This window comes from Lepus europaeus, chromosome 12 (assembly GCF_033115175.1).
Source record: "Lepus europaeus isolate LE1 chromosome 12, mLepTim1.pri, whole genome shotgun sequence".
Lineage (NCBI taxonomy): Eukaryota > Metazoa > Chordata > Mammalia > Lagomorpha > Leporidae > Lepus > Lepus europaeus.
Window position 1 is genome coordinate 83,835,539 of NC_084838.1, and position 17,821 is coordinate 83,853,359.

General features: G+C 45.2%; 1 protein-coding gene across 4 annotated transcripts in view; it reads right to left on the bottom strand.

Annotated features, from left to right (window-relative positions):
• PRUNE2 (prune homolog 2 with BCH domain) overlaps positions 1-17,821 on the bottom strand; it is a 305,278-nt gene that overhangs the window by 87,813 nt on the left and 199,644 nt on the right. For all 4 annotated transcript variants that reach the window (XM_062208438.1, XM_062208436.1, XM_062208437.1 and 1 more), the window contains exons 8-9: positions 9,501-16,038; positions 8,409-9,174 (exon numbers count right to left, since the gene is read on the bottom strand). In XM_062208438.1, coding sequence (XP_062064422.1) covers positions 8,409-9,174; positions 9,501-16,038 — 7,304 coding nt within the window. The remainder of the gene's footprint in view (positions 1-8,408; positions 9,175-9,500; positions 16,039-17,821) is intronic.

Consider the following 17,821-nt stretch of genomic DNA (forward strand, 5'->3'; position numbering starts at 1 on the left):
CTGCTCTTAGAAGTCTCCCTGCCCCCACTAGGTGGAAAAGGCAGCAAACGAAGACTAAGGAAGAGGAATTAATAACAGGTAGAATGGACACTCTAACTAATTCTGTTTTAAAAGTCAGCAGTTAGATGGTTTTACACATCTAACTTATTACACAATATTATTTATTAACTTATTACTTATTAACTTATTACACATAATACATGAGTATTATTTTAATTCCATAAGAAAACTGTGCTACAAAATTTTTTCTTGTCTTTACACATGAAATAAAAGGCATAGAATATGCTTTTTAAAAAGTCAGCAGTTGTTATGGAAATTGATTATCATCATCAGGCCAATCCAAGATACTATCAAATAGTTTAAGGAATGCTTTATTAACTGGGAAATGTGGGAAATCGGATGTCACCCACCATATTTCTTTTGTGTTGCAGGTTGTTTTTCCACATTGTGTCAGGGTAAAGTTATCCTAACCCCAAGTTAGCTGGAAACTTAAGGAAGTATCTTATTTTATTCAGTATAGGAAGACAGCTACAATTATTTTGGAAAATAAGTGTTACTGATTAAATGCAATCAGTGGCACACTCATTATTATACTGACAAAAAGAGCATGGTAGATGTCAAACTCTCTGGTAATGTTTTGGTCATTCTCTGAGAACCTAATTCATACTAAATTATGAATTTACTATTTAATGAATGTGGGCTTAAAAATAAAAATAAAAAGAACTTTGAAGATGATATATTAACTGTTGTTTGAGTTAATGGTGTAATAGATGATTAAGTAAGTGGAGTATTTTTCCCTTCTAATAAGGAAAAAACAATTAAACAAAAGAGATCTTAATACCCGAGGAATAGACAACAAAGAATCAGGAAAAGAAATTGCACAGGCATACCTATATTTTTCCTTGAGTTTGAGATAAGTGAATAACAGCATTATGTGAAACCCAAAAGGTAGAAGAATTTTGGAGGAATTGCAGTGAACAGGAGAGCAGGAACACTTTTTTTTTTTTTTTTAAAGTAATGTACTCTGAGGCTGGCACTGTGGCGTAGCAGGTAAAGCTCCCACCTGCAGGACCAGCATCCCATATGGGCGCTGGTTCAAGACCCAGGTGCTCCACTTCTGATCCAGCTCTCTGCTATGGCTTGGGAAAGCGGTAGAAGATAGCCCAAGTCCTTGGGCCCCTGCACCCGCATGGGAGATCCAGATGAAGCTCCTCATTCATGGTCTGGCCCAGCCCTGGCAGTTGTGGCCATCTGGGGAGTGAACCAGTGGATGGAAGACTTCTCTCTCTCTCTCTCTCTCTCTCTCTCTCTCTCTCTCTCTTTCTCTCTGCCTCTCCTTCTCTCTGTGTAACTCTGACTTTCAAATAAATAAATAAATCTTCTTTAAAAAAAAAGTAACATGCTCAAATTTCAAAAAAAAGAGAAAATATGGATTTTAAGTTTTGGAAAAGGATGATGTATATTGCTTCCAAACAAAATCTATCACATCTCCTTTGGAAGAAAGGCAGTTAACACCAGAAATTATCATAACTCTATTAAAAGCAAGAAATGCTGGACAAACTTTCTTTGCCATTCATGCAATCATGCATGTTTATGTGGTGCCTAATATGTGATAGGTGCTGTCCTAAGCCCCAGAGGAACAGTGATGAAGAAGACAAACTAAACTTCTGCTTCCTGGGGGCTATAGTCTCATAAATGGACATAACAGAATCACTTCAATAAATAGATAGGTAGGTAGGTAAATAAATAAAACGTGGTAGGAAGAAAACAAGCCAGAGTCAAGTAGGGTTCTCAGTACTGGCATTATTGGCATATTTGGCTTAGGAATCATTTATTGTGGAGGTGCTCTTGTGCACTGTAGAATATGTAGCAGCATCCTTGACCCTTGCTCATTAGAGGACAGTGGCACATACCCTAGCCGTGACAAGCACATGTCTCTAGACATGGGCAAATATCCTCAGGAGACAGGGGAAGGCAAAATCATTGCTAACGGAAACCAACAGCTTGGGCTTTTACAAAGCATGATGCACTCCTGGGCTAACTTTTTAAATTTTTATTGTCATGTATTTGGAAGGGAGAGAGAGAGAGAGAGAGAGAGAGAGAGAGAGAGAGAGAATCTCCCATCTGTTAGTTCACTCTCTCAAATGCCTATAGCAGAAGGGGCTAGGCCAGGTGGAAGCCAGGCATGCTTTTCAAGGAGCTTCTATTTTCTCCTGGAACAAGTTAGGTCACCAATTCTGACATTTAGAGTTTCCATCCAGAGAAGCACCTTGAATTTTTCCTCAAAGTAGAAGCTAACACAACACAAAATGAGCTCGTCTATGGGTGTTCATCCTACAACACGGCTATCTTATGCCACCTCATCCTGGCACTCAGGTATCTGGGCACTGAGACCCTTGCTGTAAGGTCCCTCACCACATGTGTAAATATTTGGAAAAGTTAAATGAATGCTGAGGGGCTTTGGACCTCTCATTTCCCCCTGGACTCTGGTCACTCAAGCTGGTCCCATCCCCCATGGACAGAGCATCCACTAACATGGCAGCAGCACTCATGGCTTGGCTGTACTGGGATGTGTGTTCAGGTGTCAGAGGTGCTCAGAAGCCCACAGCAGAGTCTGAAGAGTCAGAGGCAGTCTGGCTCAGTTATTGTCCAAACAGTTTCATGGGAGACTGGTCCAAGGAAAAGGAACCCAGTGCTGAAAATCTCAAGGAGACAGGCTGTGTCCCAGCCCAACTAACAAGTTCTGCTAAAAACAATCAGTAGGGGCCAGCGCTGTGGTTAAGCCTCCACCTGCAGTGCCAGCATCCTATATGGACACTGATTCATGTCCCAGCGGCTCCTCTTCTGATCCAGCTCTCTGCAGATTGCCTGGGAAGGCAGTGGAAGATGGCCCAAGTGCTTGGGCCTTGTACCCACATGGCAGACCTGGAAGAATCTCCTGGCTCCTGGCTTCAGATAGGTTCAGCACTGGCCATTGTGGCCATTTGGAGGGTGAACCAGAGAATGAAGGACCTCTCTCTCTTTCTCTCTCTCTCTGTAACTCTGCCTCTCAAATAAATAAATAAATCTTTAAAAAGAAATCAATAGATGTACTATGACAAGAAAAAACATCTTACCGAAGCTTTCTCCAGCTCTAAAATTATGACCTGCTGCTCTCCAGGTCTGTTTGGAGAGGCTGGATAAAGGGCGGAGACAGAGCAGGTTTGCAGCTCATGTGTCCTATTGTATATACCATGAATCTACTTCTATTGGTGAAGACTCTGTCTTAGTATTTTTGCAGGATGGTCTTGATTTTGCATATTCTGCCCCGTAATGAAATTATGTGTCAGAAGATATTTCCAGTTTTGGCTTTGGGAAAATACTGCTGCCCCTTGAGTGGCTCCCGTGACTATTTTCCTGTCTCCACGATTCCCTACAGCCTCTTCTTCCCAGTCCTCTTGGCTGGCGTCCTATTGTTTCTTTGCTCTTCCAAATCCTGACCGTCTTTTCATGCCAGTCTCTAACTGTGCCCCTCGGAGCCCCACTAAGACTCTCAGGGGTCCTTTCCCTCATTAAATTTTTTTTCTTTCAATTTGCTTTTCAACCATGTTGACATAAAAATAAGCATAATCCACACATGAATAAAACCATAGTTTTCTTTTGATTTTAAAAGATACAACATTTGCATGTGTTCCTTAAAGTACCCTGGCCCTGGGCATTCTGCCTCCTGTGTCTGACAGATAGTAGGCTCTGCATGCTACCTGTTCCACAAAGGCACCCTAAAGAGCTGGCTCTCTTCCTATTATAGCCTTGCTTGTTGCAGGTGTTAAAGGGGATAGTGCATATCCCGGGAGACTTACTTACCTGGTCTCTAGCACAAGCCTGTAACTGGGAGTTGTTATGAATTGAACCAGGTTTGGCTCATGAAATTAATTTAGATGTTTAAACTCAAAGTCTTATTTAACATTTAATGGGTGAATGGTTGATGGATTAAGATAGAGGCTTAATTCAACAATGGTAACTGAAGGGGGGGTCTTCGGGGAAGTGATAGGATTGAGGATTAGGTTGCTAGGGTAGAGCCCCATTGTGGAATCCCGATGGCTTTCTAGCCAAGAGAGGGCAGAGGAAGAGTGCGCTCCCTGTGTCTCTGCTTGCCAGGTTGTCATGTGACTCCCCGGCTCCCACTCCAGCCTCCAGCCTCACCAGATGCTTAAATCAACTTGAACTATGACCCTCCAAACTGCAAGTCAAAATAACCCTTCCTACGTTGCTCCTCTAAGATATTTTAGTTAAAAGTAATGGAAAGCTGACTAATACAATAGTTACATTTAAACGGATATGGTCATTAACTATTTTAACTATTAACTAGTTTAAGTATGTCATTATCTACCTTTTCGCTATGTGTAACTCCTTAAATAAACTGCATATTCTTAGAGGGCTGGGAGCACATTTTTAACTTATTTATTATTATTTAAGATCTATTTTTATTTATTTGAAAGGCAGAGTTACAGGAAGAGAGGGAAAGAGAGAACCTTCCACTCACTGGTTCATTCCCCAAATGGCTTCAACAGCTGGGGCTGGACCAGGCCAAAGTCAGAAGCCTGGTACTCCATCCTGGTCTCCCAAAGTGGATGACAGAGGCCCAAACACTTGAACCATTTTCTGCTGCTTTCTTAGGCACATTAGCAGGAAGCTGGATCAGAAGCAGAGCAACCAGGCCTGGAACTCACACTCCGATATGGGATACTGGCTGAGCCAGAACACTGGCCTCTGGGAATACATTTTTTTTTTTTAAGATTTATTTATTTGAAAATGAAAATTACACACAGAGTGGGACAGACCTAGAGGGAGATTGTCCATCTTCTGGTTTACTCCCCAAATGGCTGTAATGGCTGGGGCTGGGCTAGGCTAAAGCCAGGAGCCAAGAGCTTCATCTAGGTCTCTCAGATGGGTGCAGGTGCCCAAGCACTTGTACCATCTCCCACTGCTTTCCCAGTCACTCTAACAGGGAGCTGGATCAGAAGTGGAGCATCCAGCACTCAAACCATTGCCTACATAGGATGGTCCTCAAACTTGAGCATGTACCCAAATCACATGATGGAGGGGGCAGCTAAAGTTCAGTGGAGGCCGCTTCCACCCACAGAGCTCCTCCTTCTGAAGAGAGATCTAGGGTGGAGTAATGAATGGCTCCAACAAGTGCTCCTGGGATGCTGGGTGCTGCTGGTCTGAGCACTGTACTTAGAGAAACACTGATTTTAGACAAGTCTGCATCCCTTCTAAATCTGGCCCAGGGGGAAACTGCCAAGTACATTCAGAGTAAATTATTTATGCAAAAGATAATGCCATTCATTGTCAGTGGGAAAATGTGCCCAAACCCAAGTGGGAGAAAAGTTTCCTTACTCCAGAGGCTAACAGGAAGGGGTTGAGCTAAGAAATCTTGCTGACAGAAAAGAAGCGAGTGGCACAGTTGCACAACTGTTTTCCATTGGTGTTCAGGGGCGTGTGCAAAGTGCAGACAAGAAGCCAGACAATAGCTCAGTCAGCTCCTGGGTGCCCGAGTTCTCCGTGCCATCTATAACAATGCCAGCAGGGCTGCGGGAACCCATCTGCTGCTCGTTCTGATAACGAATCTGGGGTCTCTCTGGAAGGAAATCGCTTGACAGGAAGCAAGAAGGATTAGGCCAACTGCAAACGCCTGGATTTATGAAGCTTCACTTGAATACGGTATAGCCTCTAACTCCTTATGGCACTTCACTAACCTTCACGCCCCCCTGCTATGTTTTCTGTTTTCTCTGTTCCTTTCATCCTGACATGTAATTTGTATATGCAAAGCTCTCCTGGATTCATTCTGTCTCCACACAAATGAGGCTCACAGAATTTAATAGCTTGAGGCCTTCTAGCTCAACCCACTAATTTTATGGGTGAGGAAACTTAAGCCTGAGGTTAATCCTAAAACATAGAACTGGTAATGATAGGGCCAGGCTGCAATCCAGATTGCTAGACTTATAGTGGGGACGTGGTGTCCATAGTTTTTTGTGTTTCCATACTGATTAAGAAAAAGAAATCTTTTTTTCCACCACAATTTAACGAGGAAACATGATTTCCTCCTTGACTTACTTTCCACAGTTTTCCCTTTTGTCCCTGCAAACAGGAGGGCTATATAGGGGCAAGTGTAGGGAAATGAAAACCTTAGATGGTTTCAGCAGAGCCCCACATCTTGAAGGCCGCAGTGACTCTTGTTCCCTGCTCTGTGCCCGTTGGCTACCCACAGATGTGGCACAGGGCAGACTGTCAAAAACCAGTGTTGAGTAAATGAATGCATAATGGAGTCACCGGTTTGATGGTTATTTATCATTCTTCAGCCAATTAGGGAACGCGTGTTTCACATGAAGATTCTGAGTCTACTTAAAATGCAGTCTCCTTAGGAATCAAGGAGTTTTTAACAAAAATTCCAACATTAGAAATTCTTGAGCAAGGCATTCATAAGAAGATCCTCTTCAGATCAGTTTCAGCTTAAATAAAAGGGACCTTACCAGGTGCTATTGAACACGACTACCTCCGTGAATTTAGGATTAAACTTCTACCTCTTAAGTCTTCACAGGTGAATGCGAAAGACATGCCTCACTGTTCCTATAAGCCAATCAGAACCCTTAAGTACTTCAAAGCAAAAAGGATAAGTAAAGCTTTTGCCTTTGTCTCCTCAAAGCAAACATGCTGTACCTGCCTTTCTTAATTATCTCTGGGAACTGTTATTGAGGATAAAGCTACCTAATGATTTCTTCTGTTATTATTCTCTATACTCAAGCTAAATAGGTCTACATAAGGGTGGTCTACCACTATCCACTATCTAGGAATCTGTAAGATCTAAAGGGGCACCCCCACTTACAATTGGCTTTGTTCCAGTTTTGCTTATACTAATTAACAACTTATATGTTTCAGAACTCGACTTCTGGGAGTAAAAGACCACGCAGGAGACACAGATGTTGGCAATGACTGAGACTGCTCCAGCTCACAAAGCAAATTCATTAGTTAGGATAGGCAGAGACCTCCAGACCCTGGATAGGCAGGGCCTGCACTATGCCCCTCATAAGCAGGAAGCAGTTACAGAAGAGATGATTCGACTGGCCATCAACTCCCCTTTAGGATTAAGGGGATGGAGTCTCTGAGTGGGGAATGAAGTAGGCAGGCATACAGGTTAAGATTGATTAGGTTTGTGAGCTGGAAGACCATGCCTTCACCACGCCCCTATGTGACCTCATGCCCCTACCTGATACCTTCGCCACGCCCCTGTGTGACCTTATCCCCCTACCTGGCCACACCTGGTGCCAACCAGCCAATCAGGGTAATTAACCACTCCCCTGTGGAAGTGGGTTAAAGGCCTGGGACACAGTGTGTCCGCCCTTCTTCTCCTTCCCTGGCCTCTTACCAGGAGGGGGCTTGCTGCAGCCCTGCGCCTCCAGGGCACATGGCCTTTGGGCCATGTGCTCTAGGCTTCCCGGCCCAGATGCTCATCCACGTGGTTGGTTCCTGGTGCTTGGTATGAACCCCTATTCACCTCTCTCTCTTAAATAAAGCTCTCACTCTCCTATGCATCTTTCTCACTAAATAAAACCCTAAAACGTACTATGCTGCCTCGTTTATCTGTGCCGGTATTTAGAATTCTTCTCTAAATATTAGGCAAGAACCTTCTCGGGCTTATTAATATTGGGGATTTATTAATAAGCTCATGGTGAAATCGTATGGCACCCCACATTCCGGTAGCACATGTGGCACCTCAGATGGTGCTTCTGGGGAACTTTAAGGGGCCACATCTGTGTGTAAATTTTAGGGGATCTTGTCCCATTTCACTTATTCCTACCAGAAAGTGAGGTGCTTACATAAAACCAGGAAATACCTTATTCTGTAAGACGGACAGAGGAGTCAGCTGGAAAAGTTCAGATTTGGGAGGTAGAAAGCTTTGAATTCCAAAGTATTCATGCTGGTTACCTAATTCCAGGCAAATCATAGAACCTTTCTGAGCCTTTAGTGTCCCCTGCTCCCACCAATTGACCAGTGTAAGGATTAAACAATATCACACTTGCTAAGCATCATGCACACAGTAGGTGCTGAATGGTAGTGCCATCTCCTCTCGTTTCCAACAGCCTGTTGAACAGTCACATAGATGTTGAATGAGATGAGATGGGTGGGAGTCAGGAGGGTAGATACACGTCTGGTTGATAGAGAATTTTTTTTTTTTTAGTTAAAAATGTACACAAATCCCATTGTGGTATAGCTCTCTGAGAACAGCTTTCCTTGATCATGTGCCTTGCAATAAATGTACACCAAGTTCCCCTCATCCAGGTACTCTTCATATTCCATAAGCCCTCAGCATTTTCCTGGTTTCTAAATAAAATGGTTCTCAGGAAAAACAGTCTAGCATTTTTGCTTACCCATTTGGTCTTGGTTTCCTGGTGGTGGACTCGAGGAATTCTGTCTCCTCCTCCACTTCTGTTTCCGGGGTCTTGTCTTTCAGCCGAGGCTGTGGTGAAAGCATTTCCCATTCATTGTCATGGGTGACAGCCTGCAACAGCACTGCCTCTTGGCCAGCGCTGCCTTGGCTCTTGCTCTGCCATGACTGACTGTCCAGACTGGAGGTTTCCTCAGGTGTGAAGGATGCTAGAGATTTCATCTTCCCCAGCACCTGCCCTGGGGAACTCTTGTCCATGCCAAGTTCAGAGAACGGCTCCCCAGTCTTGTCAGAACATCCAGGGCCCGAGTCCCTGGCTTCCGATGACGAATCACCGGCTGCACTAAGACCCAAGACCATCCAGCTCTGGTCTTGTGCAGGGCTTTCAAGAGATGCTCTCTTGTCCCCACTAGCAGACCTTGTCTCTGCAGAATGATTATTTCTCTCACTGAAGGAGGCAGGCTGACACCTGGCTGGGGAGCTTGCTAACTGAGTTCCTGACAGCCCCTGTTTCTCAGAGTCTACATGAGCTTCTTCTAGTTCAGATAGGCTTTCCCCGGCTTCACAGGTTTCTGACTTCAGGGGAGAATTTTCTCCATGGTTTACAAGTATGTAATCCATGTGTAGTGCATGCCGATCTTCATTCTTTTCAGTACATATTTCCTCCTGGCATTCTGATTGTATTTGCTCAGGCTCTTTGATAGGAACTATTTTTTCTTCTTCCAACTCATATATTCCCTTGCTGGCACCTAGAAGTGTATGTTGAAGGTGAGAAGGGGAGAACAAAGCTTCATTAACACATTGTGTGATTTGTGATCCTGGCAAATGATCATCTAAAAGGAGGCAATTTAAGAACTGTTTTTTATTTTGCAGAGATGTGCAATTTGCTTGTGCACTATCAGGCATAGTCATCATACGGGCATTTGATTTTACTGTTATGATACAGGACTTGGTTAAGCATGCATTGCAAATGTAACTAGTTCCTCTTATTCCTACCACATTGGTAAGACTATATTTTACAAATGCACTACTTTAATAGCAATATTACAAGCTGGAGGAATGGGCTCTTTCTTACCAATTGATGATCCTATGTCTCCACCTGCTGGTGAATCAGAATTAACTGTTTCTACTTCCCATTCAGTGTTTGAAGGTGATAACTCCACGCTGGCCTCTGCTCCAGAAGGCAAAGAAACAGACTCAGGGTCTTCCTGAATATGCAGCACAGTCAGCTGGGGTCCAGGCTGTGTGTTTTTGGTCTCAGCGTGATTTTCCACACTTCTTCCATCAGGAAGTGCAGAAAGCAACATCTCCACTGCTTCACTCTCCAGAGACACATCCTCTGGAGACCTAGAGTCCTCCATTGTTTCTGGGCCATGTCCTGTGAGATAGGACAAATCAAAAGGCGGTGTGTATGGTGCCAACGAGTGCTTCTGAGCATCTTCCTCCACGGGAGGGTCACCACCATATAGGAAGTGCTCAGGCTCTTTCAGGAACTCCTCATCGATATTCTGGCCCATGACATCATATTCAAAGTCCCCCCATGAAGCTTCGGAGGAACAGATATCGTGCTTCCCTGCGTCCCCATCAACTGGAGTTTCCGGATGACCCTCTGATAATGTCAGCTTACTCATGTCATCAATTGTTCCCGTGGATGTGTTCAGACCTGAGGCATCACTGAAGCTGTGGTCAAAGGCAGCTTCACTCACATCCAGACAAGTGTCTGAGGTTAGCAAATCATTATTAACTGCAACTAGGCTCTCAGTAGCTAAAGGTTGCTCAGTGTCAACAAGCAAGGCCCTCGCACCTGCCTGACTTTCAGAAGAAAACCCCTCTGATTCCCAAGAGCCACGGTCTTCGACACTTGGCTCTTGGTGAGTTACAAAGATGCTGGTTCCCACATTTTCAATCCTGTAGTTCGTTCTGTCCTCAGGTTCCAACACTGGTGCTGTGTCTGGGCTGGTTTCTTCCCCTGATGCTTTTAAACCTGCATTATTGTGCCCTTCTACATCAGAAGGTTCAGGAGAACCTTGATGAGAGGCAGGCTGGGATGAGCTGTTGATGTTTGCTTGATGGCTGATTGGAGACAGTGGAACTGTGTTTTCAGAATAGAGTTCTGACTCACATGAAACCGACTCCCGTCTAGGCTCAGGAGATGGTTCCGCACTCGTCTTTGGCTCAGTGAGATAAAACTCACCGGAGTGCATGCCAGGTTCTGTGCAAGTACTGATGCGCTGCGCGGTCTCTTGCTTTGCTTCAGAATCATGACAGATATCAGGGCTGTTGGAAGCCTGGGAATGGCTGTCCTGGTCACAGTGAGTCAGTATGTCAGGATTCTCACCATCTGCTTTCAAACTAAAGGGCTGTTTAGCATCCATCCACAAATCAGGGGAAGCTGAGGCCAGCTGCCCACCCTCTGGGAAGTTGCCATGTAAAATATCTGGAACAAAGCTACCTTCGGGGCTCTCCCTAGAGCTAGCGTCTGACTTCCTTATCGATTGTGTAGGGGGACTGCCAGCAGTGAAATTCTCTGTGGCAGTGCTTGGATTTGTTGTTTCATCAAGGTATGAATGTTCTTGTTCCCACCAGTTTGCTTCTTGGCACTCTATAGTTGAGACATTAGCGATAACACATGCATTTTCCTCTGTGTGAGTAAATGCGTGGTCTGGCTGATCCCAGGCAGCCAGTGTACTATCCTGACATTGCCCTTGTGAGTGTGTTTCTGAAGGGAGTTCATCACCAGCACAAGATGGGAAGGTTTGCTCTCTTGAATCCTGTTCTTTAACTTGGCCCAATATTACAAGCTGGCTAAATTGATTGGCATCTGGGTCAGGCTCCCTTGGTTGAATGTTCCAGAGTTGCTCGTGAGAGTTCTCCCCATCGCAATTCAGAAAGGAAGACTGATGTTTGTTACTGAAAGGGTTAATACAGTGTGTTTCCAAGGATTCAGTGTCACCCTGAATGGGCACTCCCCAGGGACCTGCATTTTGGTACACAGAAGAATTCATCTCCAACATACTCCTTGAGTTAGACAGGTCCTCTTCCAAAGCACCCTCAGTAGGTCTTGCACCCTGTGGTGCAGCACTCCACCACTCAGTGCTCTCCACGGAGAAGCTTAGCATTTCCGGTTCAGGATGCTCTTCATTCTTTGGCTCAGTTTGGGGAGATATCTGCCACACTCCTGTCTTCTCTGTTTCTGGAGAAGATCTTGTCTCATTCTCCACTGCCATGACCTGTATTTCAGTCTCTGTTAGTGGTGAGAAATTCCAGTGATCAGGGCTGCTTTGTTGATTGTCACAGGATAGGGGTGACTTGTTCTCTGCTGGTTCTGACCTGCCTTCATGGTCAGAAAATTCCTCAGACTTGGGATCAGCTGTGGCCAAGGACTTATTAGATTCATTCAATGAATCCCAAGCTTCAGATTTCCTCTGAGCAACTTGACAAGTGTCCATGTGGATCTTTTTATCCACTGACTTGTCAGGACCCATACTACCATCAGAATCTGGGCTTACTGGAGCAACCTTGCTATCCACTGGCTGCACAGTTGCAGGAATGTCAAGTTCATTTTTCTCTTGCTGGCTAACCATCAGGCGCCTTTCTTGATAGGCACCTGAATACTCAGAATATTTACCTGTTTCAGAACTAGATAAAGAGGATAAGGAATCACCATCCACTGAGTCATCCCAAATCTCTAAAAATTTAGGAACCTTTTGATTGAAGTTCTTTTCAAATGTGTCCTCAAAGTCCTTCATTTGAGTGGTTACCTCTATTTGGCCATTAGTGGTAATGAGTTCAGTTTCTTGATGATTCTCTTCACCCCAACCATCTTGATTTTCTTTTGGATGCTCGGTACTGGGTCCATGGCTCCAGGAAGACAATGCAGCTGAAGAATCACTGAAGTCAGGACTTGATGCACTTGAATGAGTATACTCACTGGACATACTATCTTTATCAGACTTTCCAGAGGACCTGGATCCTAGAAGGTTGTTTTCAGAAGCCTTTACTTCAAGATGTGTAGTTATCTCAGAACTTACACGACTGACCTGCACATCACTGTCTGTAGGGCTCTCCAAAATGTCAAGGCTTTGGGGGACTTCAGGGCGAGGCCCTTCTTTCACTCTGTCTGGCTTCAGTTCCTCAGTTCCCTCAAGATCCATTTCAGATAAAGATGTATTTTTTGTTAAATTCATTTTATCTGAAATCTCAGTCATTTCAGCTGAATTTCTGTGATTCACTGGGTGTTTTTCAGAGGTGTCTGTTTCCTGCAGGTGATTTGTGGATATCCCTGTTTGCACATCCCAGGAGTCTAGACGGTCGGACTCTTTCTCATACCCTAAGACTTCTGGTAGTCCCTCCATTTGAGGACTCGAAGTGCTTGAAAGAGAGCTGATTTTGCCTGCTTCAAGGCAGATTTCTTGATGTTCAGATGGAACTGGAGAAGAGAGTTCCTGGTCGCCTGGCTCTTTTCCAGAAATCCCTAAGGCACTGTTCTCCCCAGAGTCCAGCACCTCCTCATGGAGTTGTGCCCTGTTAGTAGCTCCCTTGGTTTCCTTCTCACTTTCAGTCTGTCCATAGCTATCACCTTCCCATGCGTCTGAGTGTGCAAAATGCTCTGAATCCTCAAGTGTGGTCTCCAAGGATACTGTATTGCTTTGCAGGTTTTCTGCCTGTGTGTTCTGCTTTTCAGGCAGTGGGCTCAGTGCTACTGAGTCACCGGTTGCAGATGCTTCTAGCATATCTGGGATGTGCCTGTTCTGAGCATCTGCTGAATGACTGGGACTTTCAGGAGGCAAACTGCTCTGTTCCGGCTCTGTCATGTACGAAGAACTTGGTAACATGAGTGATGGCATGTCTTCATCTCTCATGACGGAATCCCAAATGTTATTTGCAATTAGCTGTCCACTCTTCTGGTTCAGTGAGTGATATTGGTTGGGAGCAGCATCCTGAGTGTCCTCAGCAGAGGCAGGGAGTTCCCAATCTACTTGATTTGCTTCCTGATACTCAGTGCCCCATGGTTCCAGCTGTCTCACTGAAAATCGGGTTTCTGGCTCAGTACCTTCAGCCATGTATCCTTCTGCTTGGCCATCACTGGCGATGGCCACACCCCCACTGCAGTCATCCCAGTCTAAATCATTGTCCATGTCCGAGATCGTGGCTGTGGACTGAGTGTCCTCTAAAATCACTTTGTTCCACACGTCGAGACCATCGGGGGCCACCTGACGGGAGTTGGTGCTGCTGTGCAGAAGTGTGAGCTGTCTGTTTGTTTCATTGTACAGGTGCATCATGCTGGGGTCGTCGTAGCTAGACTGGCTGCTTTCCCCCATGTCATCTTCCACAGAGACGTTCTTATCATCTGTGTCCTCTGTCTTGAGTAAATCTTTATCTACATCAACGGCAGCATTTATTTCCAAACTATTGTTGGCGCAAGGTGAAGCCCACATGTCCAGGTTCTCAGGACCTGAGCTGATCCGATTTCTCGGTGGCTGCTGCAGCGATGGGGCAGGAAGGTCAGCCTCCACCACGGCAGAGTTAATGTCTTTTGACTCAAGACCTTCTTCCTCAACAAAGAGCTTGTTTTCTGTTTCTTTGTCATCTCCAGCAAATGTTGGTGATGTGTAAGAATCAGAGGTGGAGTAGTTGGTATCTAAGGGGGAAGGTACTGAATCCTCTCCTATGTTGGATGCGCTGTAATCAGAGCATTTGTACGATAAGAAGGAATCTTCCCAAGGAGCTAGGACATCTGACCCTCCTTTCTTAATAGTATCCTCAAAAAGGTTCCAGGAATCTACCTTATCATATGTTTTCCCTCTGGTGTTGGCATCCGCTAACCCATTCTGGCCTTCCTCCGCTGGCTTAGAATGACTCCACGCGTGATCCAGATCAGAACTGGGCTTTCCAGACATGAAGCTGTTCTCCTGGGAGTCGTTGTTCTTCCTGACCCAGATTTCTGGAGCTACCTGCTCATTTGTGTCACTGGGTGAAGTGTCCAGTAGGTCTTCTGGAGGAAATGAAAAGCCACTCTTGGCCATTGCCCACTCATTTGGGTCCCTCACAGAAGGTGTCTCGCTGCTCGTTGGGTGCAGGTTCCAGGTACTTTTTAAAGTTGTGGCATTATCTTCTTTACCAAATGCACTCCAGGCTGGTAATGACACTGCAGCAGCTGGCTCATCGTCTTCTGTGGGATTTCCCCATGGCTCAGGCATTGCTGTGGGCGAGCGGCCAGAATGCCACAAAGCAGCAAAGTCTTCTATTAGGTGGTTTGTTCCCTGTGGAGAAGCATCTGGCAAGTGGGATTTCTCAGGGGGCAGGTTCTGAAACTGAAAACTTTCCTCATTGGGGCCTAGAATATTGTTGCTACCTAATTCAGGCTGACAGAACTCAGGTTCCCAGGCACCTGGTTTTGGGAACTCAAGACTCTTTGGTTGAAATAGAGAATCAGAGGCTCTCCTCTCAGCAGGGCTGGGCTTGTGATATTTCCATGATTCAGGGCTCTGGAAGACAGACTCCTGTTCACCAGAACTCCAGGCATCAGCAATATTTTTAGAGTCAATTTCCAAGCCCCCCCACCAGCTTCTGCAGCGTGCACGGGCCTGAGGTGGCCCTGTGTGACCTGTATCCATTGTTTTTTGGGTCAGAGCTTCTGGGTAGAGTGGGGCTGGCTCCTCAGTGGATGGAGAGCTTTCTACAAAGCTGTTCATAGGTGTTGGGGGGATCCTCTTTCCAATATTTTTCAGCCTCTCAGGAGAAGGAGATTCATCTCCCACAAAATCTGCCAAGCTCAAATTCCTTTCAGGGTTATCTCTGGGACTTTCCTGTCTCTGGACAAAGTCCTCATCAAACTCCACAAGGCTGTCTTTACCAGCCTCTGACAAAAGAGAGCTGGATGAAAAATTGGACATGTTGATCCCCAGTTCATCCAGCACCTTGGGCCCAGTGGGGAGCTGTCCTTCTGAGGAGTCACTGTCAGGGAAGTCATTCACTGGGGAATAGTCTGCCGAATGGGAAGATGGTTGGGATTGCCCAGAAGCCAAGGGTGCTGGGTCAAAGTTGAAGAGGTCAAAGTGTTCACTGTGTTCTCCAGACCGTGCGTGCTCCTCTGTGACTGCCCCTTCAGGGATGGGGCTGTAGGAGTCAAATCCTGGGAGGAGGCTATGGTGAGGTCCAGCACCTTCTCCCACTGGACTGTCATCACTGAGGAAAACTGAGCTCTCCTTGGATGAGCGGCTGCTCCTGATGGTGGCCAGCCCACTGTCTGGACTGACAAGGTCTACGTTGACATCCACCTGAGCCTGGTTAGAATCGTTGAGTTCTGGAGGGTTTTCTATAAAGTTCACAGAGCTGGGCTGTGGCTCTACATCAGAACCATACAATTCCATAATCCCGGAGGATCCCTGTGAGAGAGGGGCACTGCCTGCCACGGCTTCTGTTGAGGACGTCCGGCTGTTGGAGACCATCTCTGGACACCGCCTGTTGATGACTTCCTTGACAAGGAGAACCACTTGATCACATGTCACAGAAGGATCCTCCTGCTGGTACACCAGGATCTCATCACAGCCACACTCAAAGGGCTCCAGTTCTAGGCAAGGGTTCTGACACTCTTCCAGCTCACAGCAAATCTGTTGGGAGGCAGAGAGGAGTGTGTGAGCATTCAGGCCATCTTGGCACTTTTAAACTAGGCTTTCTTAATATAAAATTAATCTGTGTTCATCTGCCTGAAAAAAAGACTTCAAACAGACAATAAGCTTATAATGTAAGCCATGAGAGTTCCACTCAGCCTACCACCAACTCTTTATCCAGTCCTATCAAACTGTGCTTTTGTTTAACTCCAAATCCAGAAGTTCAATTTCACTGGCTTCTGAAAGGCATGGGTGGGTGAAGGGGTTCAATAATACTTGACTCCTTTCCTTGGTATCATAGAATATATCTTCTATCAGGAGTGAAAGTCAAATCTGAACAAAAGCAGAGAGAATGCTGGTTGCTGACAAGAACCAAGGTGGAATGTTGGAACGAGAGGACGTGGGACAGAAGAAATTCTCTTATTTAGGAGCAGATAGCCAGGTCTGATTCAACTACTATTATTCTCACAAGGCAAAGGAGAAAACAGGAAAGAGAAAGAACTTGCCATAGCCAACTTTTCCAAATGGTAGTCAGGCTCACTCTGCTCCTGCCTGCCCCACAGAACACATGCATCAAGCCAAAGTAGACAAAGCCGACTGGGAAGGCAGGGAAACATTGTGATGGATGCTCAGTGCAAAGCCAGAATAGGCTGCAGTTCCATGATTTGTAGGAGTATCAGGAGTAGTTTCCAATATTGAGCAATATACAGTCATGCTGGACAAAAATGACCACATGGGACTGAAGGTATATGATAATAATAATAATTGCCATGGAGCACACATAGACAGCACAGTAACAATAATTAACATTTGTGTGTTTTCATATGCCAGGCAGTTCTGAAGTTTTACCATCATTACCTCTTTTAATTCTCACAGTAATTCTATAAGGTAAAAACTCTTTATATTCTCATTTTATTAATGAGGAAGCCAAGACACAGGAGTGTTAAATACGTTGTCCAACAACACACAGCCAACAAATGATGGAGCCCGAGTTTTGAACTCAAGGCAGTTGAACTCAGAGGCCGACTCTTAACTGTATGGTCACTGGACAACACGAGATGTCCTTGGCATGAGTCTTGACCTTGTTTGTGTTGCTCAAGTTTCCAAGGAGCTGTCTTGTGGGTATTGCTAGGGAAAAGAGGATTGATGGGGGAGGAGAGATAAGCAGCTGAGTCATTTGCTCTTCTTTTTTGTCTCTTTTTCTTTCTAAAAAATATTTATTTGAGAGTTCAGAGAGATAGAGAACTCCTATACCATGACTGTGATCATTGGAATTAGACCAGCCTAAAAGCAGGGACTTGAATTCCAACTTGGGCCATCACCTGCTCTTCCTCCGGGTCTGTGTTAGTGCAAAGCTGGAGTCAGGAGTCAGAGCCAGGTGTCAAATTCAGATACTCTGAATGGGATGTGGGTGTCTTAATGGGATCTCTTAACTGCTAAACTTCTGCCCCTACTTTGTCTATTTTATATAAAATCAATTTTGAAATAAGTTTGAGTAAGAAGTTTGCTGCCAAGAGTGACTTGAAAACCACCACTCAGAGGATTAAGATGTCTAAATCCTATTCCTAGGAAGCCAATGATCAAATTAGCTTTGCAACAAAATGCAGAGTAAAGCATTGAAAAAGCCACAGGCAGGCAATGCAGTCAATGTATGAATACATGTGGGTCAGAGGAGAAGGTGCAAAATGCATCTGTGACAGGCAGACTTGGACTTAAGAGAGCAGTGAACCTCAGAGTAAGTACAGTCATACATCAAGAGAGCTCTGAAGACAGAAAGGGAGTG